Source organism: Leucoraja erinacea, chromosome 29, assembly GCF_028641065.1.
Source record: "Leucoraja erinacea ecotype New England chromosome 29, Leri_hhj_1, whole genome shotgun sequence".
NCBI lineage: Eukaryota > Metazoa > Chordata > Chondrichthyes > Rajiformes > Rajidae > Leucoraja > Leucoraja erinaceus.
Window position 1 is genome coordinate 19,126,862 of NC_073405.1, and position 12,145 is coordinate 19,139,006.

The 12,145-nt window shown below is 41.1% G+C and overlaps 1 protein-coding gene across 2 annotated transcripts in view; it reads left to right on the plus strand.

Annotated features, from left to right (window-relative positions):
- LOC129711277 (cAMP-binding protein 1-like) overlaps nt 1–12,145 on the plus strand; it is a 132,349-nt gene that overhangs the window by 12,166 nt on the left and 108,038 nt on the right. The window contains exon 2 of one of the 2 annotated variants that reach the window (XM_055658821.1): nt 9,403–9,493. In XM_055658821.1, the coding sequence (XP_055514796.1) occupies nt 9,403–9,493 (91 nt within the window). Of the gene's footprint in view, nt 1–7,490; nt 9,494–12,145 lie in introns of those variants that run through there. The other variant, XM_055658820.1, reaches the window with a different exon arrangement.

A 12,145-nucleotide genomic window follows, 5' to 3' on the forward strand; every position in this document is an offset into this window, starting at 1 on the left:
AATAAACAAATCTTGGATAGACACAAATGTTGGAATCACTCAATGGATACGGCAGCATGCCTGTAGAACATGGATCGAAGATATTTTGTGTTGGAATCCTTCCTCAGACTGAAGGATTCTGACTGAAGAAGGGTTCCAAATCAAAACATCATCTATCTGTGTTCCCCAGGGACATTCAGTTCAGTTTAGTTTATTTTCACGTGTACCGAGGTACAGTGAAAAGCTTTTGTTGTGTGCTAACCAGTCAGCGGACATTGCCTAACCCGCTGAGTTACTCCAGCATTTTGTATCTATCTTTAATATAAACTAGCATCTGCAATTCATTGTTATGACAATGAAACAATGCGTGCCTATTTGTAAACTCCAACATCTTTGCAGCAAAGAAGGCAAAATGAGAAGAGATCTCATTTACAAGGAGGGAACGTGGTTTCAATAGTTGCATCTTCTTTTCATTATTGTTTGCTCTATTGGAAACATTAGCATTTGAACAGCAATGGGACTGTGCTACACAAGTGCTCATGTTCAAACCCCACCCACCAACTCCCAGTTGAACATCTTGTACAATGTTCTCTCTGAGCAAATCTTCACAAATAAATGAATTCATAGTTCATGATCTTTGGGTGCCCAGGCTGTCTGCAGTTTCTGAACACCACAGCACACTTACCCTTGTCACCAAACCCACCACTCAAAACACCCATCTGGTTCATTGGAGTAACTCAGCAGATTAGGCATCATCTCTGGAGATAAGGAATAGGTGACGTTTTGGGACAAGACTGTTCTTCAGTCTCGATCCAAAACATCACCCATTCCATTTCTGCAGAGATGATGCCTGACCCGCTGAGTTACTCTGGCATTTTGTGTTTCTCTTCGGTGTAAACCAGTATCGTCAATTGCTTACTACACATTTGGTTAATTGGACTGGTTGAAGTTGAATGAATTCCAAGTCGGAGGCGTGGGTTACTGATAGTATGAGAATTCCTGACCCTGGCTCCTAAACGTTACTGTGGGCAGAGGAGAGCACCCTCAAACCTACCATCCACCCTAAATTGGCATGACAGGATAAGGCTCAGGGAACATCACAACTAGATGTTCTTTTTCATAGTTTGTTATACAGTACGTAAAAGTGCTACATACTTATTACAAACCAAACACTCCAAAACAAACACTGCAGTTGTTATCTAAAAGGCCACAGGTACAAAACAAACATTACAAATATCATCCAAAAGACGATAAATTACAAAGTGAAATTATGGAACACTACAAATGTTACACTCACAAAGTCATTATTAACTTTAAATATGTATATAATTCTCTGCTAACTCCAGTCATTTGGACCACCCAACCCAGTGAATATTTAGGGAGATTTTCAGAACCACAGATAATCAGTCCTACCTGCAAATCCAGTGAAAGTTGCAAAAGTTAATGCAAAAGCACCATTAATAATGAAACAAAAATCATACCCTCGAAAATTTCATTGATTCAGACCCTCCCTTTCGAGTGTCATCAATGTCTGTTTTATTCCTTAAGCGTTCATGAATTAGTACTCACCGACGATTTTCATAGGAAAGTTGTTTCTGAATGGGAAGACCTCGGAACTTAACAAATCTTGAAAAAAATTGTACTTAAATGTTGACTTGAAAATTCTGTGGACTGTTGTACCACAGGAAGTCAGTAGATAAAACTAATTGTTTTCTTCAACTGGTCACAGTTGTGCTTCTGTGGAAACAGCTCCTTTTACGGATTCCTTAGCTCACAGTCAATTTTAAACTTTGCTTTTAAATGTAAGGTTGCTTAGTTTCACATGATGAAATTAGACAGAAAGCTTGGTCAGTTTTCTGTGTCAAATCCACAACTGTGCTCACGTGTTCATGTCACGGTCTTGGGTAGCTACTCTTCCCACCTTTCAAAGCCAAGTGCAAAATCCCAATTCCATTGTGGTAGCCCCAGTCTTTTCCCCAATATATTCCCTCTGATATTAATAGGATGGAATGGAATATGTTATTGACTAATGTGACTAGGCACAGTGAGATTCTTTGCTTGCGTGCCCAATGTATACAATTAACAGCCACCTACGGTGCTGACAAATTTACAAAGCACGCCGGATCCCGCTTTTGTTCTCCCCCTCCCCCCACTCCCTTCCGGCGATTCCCCCATGTTCTCATTGACCGTCGACCTTAGGACGACCTGCGAGGCTTCACCACTACCGAGGCCTCACCACTGTCGATGCCTCACTTCACGCCTCCGTGGCGTCGACCCAGGCTCCGTCCGCGGGCTCCATCGTCCGCTTCGCCGACCCAGACTCTGACCCTCGAGGCCCGGCTCCTCGGTCCAACCCGCGAGGCCCCGGCCTGAGCTGGCCTAACCTGGCCTTCCACGCGGTGATCCATGAGGCATCGAGACTGCAGCGCATCGGTAAAAGCCTCTGGCAGAATTCCCAGTCCACAGCCGAGGCCCGTCGGGAAGCCTCCAGGATAACATGAGACCAGCCAAGAATTCCCCCAAGTCAGCCAAATCGTCAAGAGATTTACAGCTACAAATAAAGCGATGGAGGGAGAGTAAACGATTTAACAAACAGTCGGATATAATAAAGCACGAAGAATGCCAGTGAAATATTGTTATCTGCTTTATTCATGATACATATCAGCATTACAAGTGATATAGCTGAATCGCCAAAGGGCAAAGGAGATGGAATGCAGAGCAGACTGTATGACTGCTGGGCATATTTTAATGCCAACATCTATAATCATATATTACAGGGATCAATGGGCACACCTGTCACGAGCCTGAGTTAGGCTCTTGGAATGGATAAAAGTGATAGGCACAGGCATTGTTCATTCTGATTGAACCACGGAGGACACGAACAAATCAAGAGTGATCAGAACCTCAAACTGCTTAGAAATCAGTTGAAGACAGCTACAGTGTGCATTCGCTCGGAACAAGAGGGTAATAAAAAAAAATGATTATTGATAAGCAAGCACAATTCAAATACATCTCGTGGTGATGGTCAGACTGTTAAAAGAGCATATGCAATTCTAAAAACGTGTCATGGAACATAATTATAATAATATTCTTAAATTTGCATAATTATTCCCTCTCTGTTAAGACATGAGGCATGGTAAAATTGAGTCTAAAATGTTACTTTGAGATTAAATTGGCCGTGTGTTTGGGGGAAGTTGGTCAAGAAGCATAAACGAGATTTGGCATTCTTCTAAGTGACACACACATGTAGGATAAGTGTCTCCCTGTCCACCTATTTTTACAGTGGATTGGGATTAAACCGACTGGCTGTGCTGGAGTCTGACTTAATAAATGACGTCAGATTAGAATTTCTTATTCCGTGGTGGTCTACCTTTTTGAAAATGTGAACGATTATAATAATGCCTGACATTACAATGTCTTTTCTACTCACCCTAATTTAAAGGTTATTGCCGTACACTCAAGGCCTGTATGCTCCAATTACATTTGCCAACTATTAAATGAGGTAAGACCTCTGGGAACTTAGCAGTTCTTCCGTAGCTCCCTATGTGATGTCTACACACACTTAGTCTGAGCTCCATGTGCATATGCTTACCCACAAAATTTGCACGTGCACTGCATGTGTGTGTGTTTGTTTGCAATGTAACTTCGACATGTGTGTTTACACAAACGCATGTGGACTCTGTGTATGTTTATTCCCTCACCATGCCTTTTATATGTATGTAGTAGCACAGTCAGTATATGCTCACAACCAGTGAGTCTACGCATATTTACACATACTCATTGTTGGGTTCTCCATGTATGAGCTCAGCACATTCATTGTCAGTTCTATTTATACTTCTTTACAGAATAATTCAGTGTGAACTCCAAACATGAGTTCACACCCAAACCCTATGCGAGTTTTATTCTTGACCACTATGTTTGATTATTTTGAACCATTCATTTCCCAGCAGTCTTAATGCAAGTAGCTGAATGATTCTGGGGCTACTTACAATTTCCTAAGTGTTCAAGGAAACAGCAATAATTTATTGCCATGTGTCACCACTGCCACTTTATTAGAATTGTTGTTGGCAAAACCTTTTTGGCCTGCTTGCAAGTCATGTTTTGTTGGGCTTTGGGCCTCTTGCAGGGCTATAAGCCTAAAGTTGTCTCTCTCGGTCTATTGGAGAGACCTGGCATAACAACCATCATTCCAAATGGCCAACACTCCCCTATATCCTAACATGGTTCGATAAGTTGAAAGGTTATTTCACAACAGACCAAGAAGGACATAGCACAATAGGGTGATGCAGTTCTGCAGCCTGGATCCAATCTTGACCTCCAATACCACGGGTGCTGTTTGTACATTTTCCCCGTAACCCTGTGGTTTCACAAGATTTCCTTCCACATCCCAAAGACGTGAGGGTCGATAGGTTAATTGGCCACAGTTAATTGAGGGGAAACCTCCAGGAAGGAGTTGCTGAGAATGTGGGAAAAATAATATGAGATTAGCCTAAATGAGTGTTATAGAGGCTTAAGAGTCATAGAAACACACAGCATGGAAACAGGCCCTGTGGTCTAACATGTCCCACCTGCCTGTGTTTGGCCCATATCTCTAAACCTGTCCTATCCATGTACTTGTCTAATTGTTTCTTAAATGTTGCAATAGTACATGCAGCATACTTGATGGTCAGCATAGACTCAGGGTGCCGAGGGGCCTGTTTCTTTGCTGTATGTTAATGAAACAATGGGATATTTTCATAGACTAAACTAATGAAAATTCATCTAAGGAACAAAAAGATGAGGTAAACATGTGGCCCAATTGAATTTTAGCTGGCCATGCTACTGATGTGGGAAGGATCTACCACTCTATAGTGAAGGGTAATAAAGCCTACAACTGAAATAGAGATGTCTGTAAGGAGCAACAAGGAATAGACCTTATGATTATCAATGATTCGCATCCTCACTTGACCTTTGTTATGCAGTTTCCCTGGTGCTTTGCCTTTTTGCAGGTCCCAGCTGTTAAATATGTCCTTGTGCTCTTGGAACATCTTTCATCTATTTACACCCCTTTGCCTGACTGCGACGTGCGCCGAACAATCTTCAGTCTATCTCTCGAGCAGATTGCAGGTTGCTTGCTCCGTTAATTCTCTGCTCAAAGATTATCTCCCTCCCTTCTCACTGTTTCTTTTAATCCAATTGCGGTAAAACACTTTTGGTTCCAGTTTGAAGACGGTGACCAGGCTATTCTGAGCCTCAAAGATTTTGTGTCACTCTTTAGATTTCAAATGCTTGCTGCTTTCTCTTTGATCTACATGAGAAGATGTCTGGTGTGGCTGGCATACTTTGTGCCTTTTGGTTGTCCTTGGTTGCAGGGCATTAGGCAAAGGCTGTTGTCAACTCTACACCGCCCTTCAAAATCTGGGTAATGACTTTAGTTTAGTTTAGAGATATAGTGTGGAAACAGATCCTTCGGCCTACAAAGTCCACGCTAACCAGCAATCCCTGCACACTAACACTATCCTAAGGACACAAGGGACAATTTCTGCAATTATACCAAGCCCATTAACCTGTACGTCTTTGGAGTATAGGAGGAAACCGGAGCACCCGGAAAAAAGCCCCACGCTGGTCACGGGGAGAGCGTACAAACTCCATGCAGACAGCACCCGTAGTCAGGATCGAACCCGGGTCACTGGCGCCGTAAGGCAAAAACTCTACCGCTGTGCAAGACTATCCCCTTCATGAAAACAATTAATTAACACTTGGCCAAATTACCTGCCATCTCCCTGCATGGGAGTGGTGGTGTTGTGTATAAAATATCGGGCTGCTTGCTCTGAAATCATGCCTGCACTAATGCTGAACCATCCCTGAACTTCTCCATGGAAGCCCTTGTTTCTGGCTTTGACTTGGGTCTAAGGTGGTTGTGGAACCATCCACCTTGCTTCCTGTTTTCTGCACTAGAATCCAGTCTATAGGCTTCCCAGACTGGTAAATCTGTTTGTTGAGTCTGAGCTGGTTTAAAACAGGAGCTGATACAATAGCCCGTTCAAAAGCTTTGGAAAAATCAACTGCCTGAGGAAAGATAAGAGAAGCTATTTTTACATAATTAAGTTAATTTAAATGCCATTAATTGTTTTTAAGTGTGTGTTTGTTTTATTAGTGCTTTGATCTGAACAAAGCACTTCTATTGCTTTTACCCTTGAAAGTGTTACTTTTAAAAGCACTATCTTCTTAAACATTTACAAACATTCGTTAATAGCAGCAGCTCCGACAGTCAATGAGGGAGGTATCTTGCAAGCAGCCAAAGCCGTTCTGTGAATGTAGCCAATTGTCGACTCTGAGACAACTCCTGCAGTGCACCATCAATGGTTCAATGTATTTTTTTAATTGTCACGTGTACCAGATACAGTGAAATACATTTTTTAGATCCACAAGACTATCCCCGAACATAAACACAATCCTTCCAATTAGTGCAGTATGCAGTCCCACCCTGAAGTACTGAGTGTTGGGCTCTTAATGAAAGACTCTTCCAGGGCCATGCTGGAAGGGACTGCAAGCCCAAGGGGCAGGTTGACCCCAGACAATCTGGCCCATTGCTCAAAAATAAAATACATAGACTATATTTATCTTGGTCATATTCCAAATCCATTTACAGTCTTCTACAAAGCTTTGTTATGGTTCTGAAATACAGATAACCTCTTGAACCAACTCAGGTAATGTGAATTGACTACTCATGCATTTTCCAGTGAGATGAAAGATTTTCCTACAATTGTTGTTTCATGAAACATATAACATTGTTAAGGGTTTGGAGATGCTAGAGGCAGGAAACATGTTCCCGATGTTGGGGGAGTCCAGAACCTGGGGCCACAGTTTAAGAATAAGGAGTAAGCCATTTAGAATGGAGACAAGGAAACACTTTTTCTCACAGAGAGTTGTGAGTCTGTGAAATTCTCTGCCTCAGAGGGTGGTGGAGGCTGGTTCTCTGGATACATTCAAGGGAGAGCTAGATAGGGCTCTTAAAGATAGCAGAGTCAGGGGATATGGGGAGAAGGCAGGAACGGGGTACTAATTGGGGATGATCAGCCATGATCACATTGAATGGCGGTGCTGGCTCGAAGGGCTGAATGGCCTACTCCTGCACCTATTGTCTATTGTTGTAAAGATTGACTAGTTTGAGCTAGTTTTTACTGAAGTGTGGAAGAACTGTTCTCTTAGGGTACCTCTGTAACTGGTCTGAAGAAGGGTCTCGGTCCAAAATGTCACCCATTCCTTCTCTCCAGAGATGCTACCTGTCTCACTGAGTTACTCCAGCTTTTTGTGTCTATCTTTCGGTTTAAACCAGCATCTGCATTTCCTTCCTACACACTGGCCTAACCTGCCCTGCGTCACCCTGGCCCACGCACTCCATCCCACCCTATCCCATCTTACTCAATCCCAGTCAACCTGCCCCATCTTGCTCTGTCTCCCTCACCCCCACCCACCCCACCACATCCTGCCCTCTGTCCTGTACCACTTTGCAATTCCTGCCACTCAGGGACAAATATGGTGTAGAGTTGCACAATTTGATAGATCACAGCTTTAAGAATTCATCGACAATAAAGTCTGTGTGTGATTTTACTATTGTATGTTTTGCATAGTTAACACCAAGGGCCCACCTTTCCTGATACTATCATTCCATTTGTGCATCCAACTGAGATGTGATCACGTCGACTGCGACATTAACATAGTCACAAATGGTCTCCAACTTTCTTTCGGCCCTTTATTGCTGCTGTGTGTTATTCTATCTGTTAATTGATTATGTTGTTGGTGGTATCCTTACACATTTTATAATTGTTCTCAATGAACTTAGGAGGGCAGGGATCTCATCTGAACTGTTGTGGTTGTAGTTAGAAGTGTGTGTGTGTGTGTGTGTGTGTGTGTGTGTGTGTGTGTGTGTGTGTGTGTGTGTGTGTGTGTGTGTGTGTGTGTGTGTGTGTGTGTGTGTGTGTGTGTGTGTGTGTGTGTGTGTGTGTGTACATGTGTGTGTGTGCACATGTGTGTGTGCGTGCACGTGTGTATAGCGTGCATAAATGCGTGCATGTGTAAGTATATGGAGGGAGGAGAAAGAGGAGGTGATGATTGGGAATGTCAAGACATTTGAGCATGAGTTCACTATAGGTGATATCAAACTCCATGAGATTCAAACTGAGCTGCTGACTTGCTACCATCCATTTGTGCTCTGACCTTGATGGATTTCATCTACAATGCATCACAAACAGCGAGAGAAAGACACAAGTATTAGTTTATTGGCAATTCGGTCCGCTTATATGACAGGGGCTACAATTCTTCTTTGTGGAGTTAGACCAGGACCAGAGCTGCTGGGATTTTCTGCAATTTCATCAAATGTAAAAGTAATATCTCTTTAAAGCAACAGTATAGTTGTATTATAAATGCACGCATGTAAACAAAACATAAATACAATGAAACCTGGTCACTATCATTTAGAGTTTGAAAGAACACTTAACAAATCCAAAAGATAGACACAAAGTGCTGGAGTAACTCAATGGGCTACTTGAGAAAGAGGATGAGTGACGTTTGGGTTGGAATCCTAATACACATTTGTTACACTGTTCAATGTAAGAATTCCTTTATAAATATGTGGCACAGTGGCACAACTGGTAGAGCTGTTGTCTCATAGTGCCAGAGACTTTGGTTCAATCCCGACCTCGGGTGCTGTCTGTGTGCAATTTGCACAATCTCCCTGTGATTACTATGCATAGCATGTAATGTAACACAAGCAAACTACAACAATAGCTTTTACTTTTGTACAGATGAGTTGCAATATCATAATTATAAAATCTTGTTAATTTACTGGAATATTTACTGCTCAAACCTATTAGTTGACAGTCACCTACAGTTGAGATGTTTCATTAGTTAGGCTTTATGGGGCGAAAGCAGGAGAATGGGATTGAGAGGGATAGACAGATCAGCCATAATTCAAGGACGGAGCCGAATGGCCTTATCCTGCTCCTAGAACATCTGAACTTCTGAACTAATGAACAAACAATTGGAGAGATTTGCGCCACCTATTTGCACGTGGTGTTAATTTGTGATTGCAATGGTCCTTAAAGAATTAGGCTTTAATATTAGCTGGTGTCAGACTGACCCAGTGATGCTCCGAGGCATGGAGCAAAGTGAAAGACACATGTTTGATCGAATAAGCCATCAATGGTTTTATTTTCACTTGCCTGCCCTAATGAGCAACAGATTTGGTCTCCTCGGTGTCCACTTCTTGTATATTAGTAACTGTCAGTTTTCAAGATGGTTTTACACTAAAATTCTCCCACAGAAGCAGGAACGCTTGCCAACCTCAGCTCAGTTGTGCAACACTTTTGCTCTGAGTTAATAGGATATGGCTTCACATTTCATTCCAAATGACGAGCACACTTTATCACGTTGTCTCTACAGATACTTCGGAGCGGGATTGTGGAAATACTGCCGTTAAGACGATGGACCCATCTGCACTGTCACTTGGCCAGTTCCCAAGGCACCGTTTCAAGTAAGAATGGGCAATTTCTCTCTTAGCCAATGTTTACCCTTCTACCGGTATCAAGATGGATTCTCTGGTCATTATCCCATTATCGTTTGGGGACTTCCCTATGCACTGAGTGGCTGTTGTGTGTTCTGCCCTATTATCATCACTGCATTTCAAAAATATTACTTTGACATTGGGTAGTGGGTATATGGACAAGCAAGCTGCTAGATGAGATAGTTGAGGCAGATTGATATAATAGAACTTAAAATACACTTGGACAGGTACATAGATAGGAAAGGTTAAGAGGGATATGGACCAAACAGAGGTAAATGCAACTAGCTCAAATGGGGCACCATGGTTGGTATGGACGAGTTGGGTTACAGGGGACTGTTTCCATGGTATATGACTCTACGACTATAAAAAACACATAGAGATGTTCTAAAATCAAGAAAAGCACGTTACAAATGTAAATCTCTTACTTCTTTCTGTGACATGCAGCGACAGTGCCATTCATCAATACAAAGGAGACTAAGACATTGCACCTGAGATATAATTGTACCTAAAAACATTTTCCTCTATCTTCGTGCTATGGGTTGTTTATGTAGAGGTGAGACTGATTTCAAATTCAAATCCCTCTAATTTCACATTCAAATCCCTCTAATTTCACAAATCTAATCATTTTTACGCTGGGAAAAACAGTGGCCTTGAAAGATTTTCATCTGTCGTTCAGAGAAGGAAGCCCATTCTCAATTGTCCATCTTACAAGGGGATTGAATCTCATACCAAGTGATAACATTACGAGTACTGTCAGAAGTGCTCTTTCAAGTCACTCAATCATAACAACAAGCTATACTTCATCTTCTTGGAACAATTAAGCATGATTAAAATATATATTGTTCAGCATTTTCCAGATAAAGAAATTAATGTGATAATCAGTTTCCCTATTGGCATTTATGCCAATGAGCAGAGAGTACAGGGTTAAGAAGCTCTTCATCTACTGGACTGTGATTACCCAGATGGTGTCTTCTCAAATAAATGATCTTCCATTTGTGATCAGATGGTGGAGAAATATTATCACCAAACCAATGGATTTCTTTGTCTATGTTTATCTAGTTATTAACTATAGGTTTGATTTGCCTTTAGACGAGCAATGATCAAGTAGTACAGCAGGATGTGTGCCTTTCCATTTACTTCAAAGAATCAGTGCCATTAAATTTCTAGGGGAACCTACTAGGTCCCCATTATATTTATGGTAAGAAACCATTGTCCGATCTGAAGAGTGATTACGGATTCTTGACCTGCTTTCTCTCTTTGGTAGGAAGGAACTGCAGATGCAGATTTAAACCGAAGATAGAGACAAAAAGCAGCTGGACAGGCAGCATCTTTGGAGAGAAGGAATGGGTGACGTTTCGGGTCAAGTCCCTTCTCCAGACAGGTCTGAACCCGAAACATCATCCATTCCTTCTCTCCAGAGATGCTGCCTGTCCCGCTGAGTTACTCCAGCTTTTTGTGTCTATCTTCTCTCTTTAGTAGCTGTACATCTGCTGCCAAAATTATACCAGACAAGTGAATGGTTCCCTGAAGAAATTCAACTCAATAATTTTCACCCACAGTTCAAACTATTTTCATCCACAGTTCAAATTATTATTTTTTTTAATATTAAACTGTAATTGTAAAATTTGTATTTAACAAACATAGTGTTTTATTTCAATGATTTTTCAATAGATAGTTTCCATTCTCCTTTCAGATCTTTTCCCTTTCCTTTTATACTTCTCCATAATTTTAATTTAACCTAGAAGACCTCCATGAATGTTAATTATGGGATGTTAAAATGTAACTAAATTACATGCAATTTCAAATGACTCATTATCGAGCATCGAGCCATGTCTGTTGGCATGGTGATATATTGGCCTTATTTACATAGCAGTGCCAGATAATGTGGGGTTTTTTTTCCAGAGGCTCCGTTATTGTAATGTTGTCGCATTTTGTTGAGTAAGTTTGTGCATTTTCATAATGCAAAGGCAATAAGGTACTGCAGTTCATCGTAAATCAGGCAATGGGATTATCCAAGTAATTTGAGTTGACGTTTCAGGGGGCAACTTTGTTCCAACAGAAGGCAATCCAATCAATGTTTAAAAAAATGTTCACACGCATTTGCATGTAGTTTTATAATGAAGTGGAGCTTGTTGGTATTCCTCATCATCAATACAGGACTAATGAGATTAGTTAGTTTGATAGATGATTTTCCCTCTGCTCTAGCTTCCAGCCTCTCTAATATCACAGCCATTTTTGTCTCCATTTTACCAGCCACTACAATGCTCACTGGTTGTCTGAACTTTGCTCGACATGCAGGGCCGGATTAAGACCCATAGAGGCCCTAAGCACTTAAAAGATTTTGGTGCCCCCATATATATGTAATTCAAAATATAAACAATAATAAACCATAAAATAAATTTTTATTTTTCAAAATGAAACAAAACTAACAGTAAGATGGAAAATAATGTTTATTTTTGTATACTTCCACTTTATTTATATTTGAAAAGTTTTCTCCTACTTTTTTTTATTGCAAAGTCTTTGATCAGATCCTCAAAATTAATCTTACTATGACACCATGAACACTTCGAAATTATATTTCCGATCATATAAACCACTTCGAATATTATTTTAGCAAGTTTA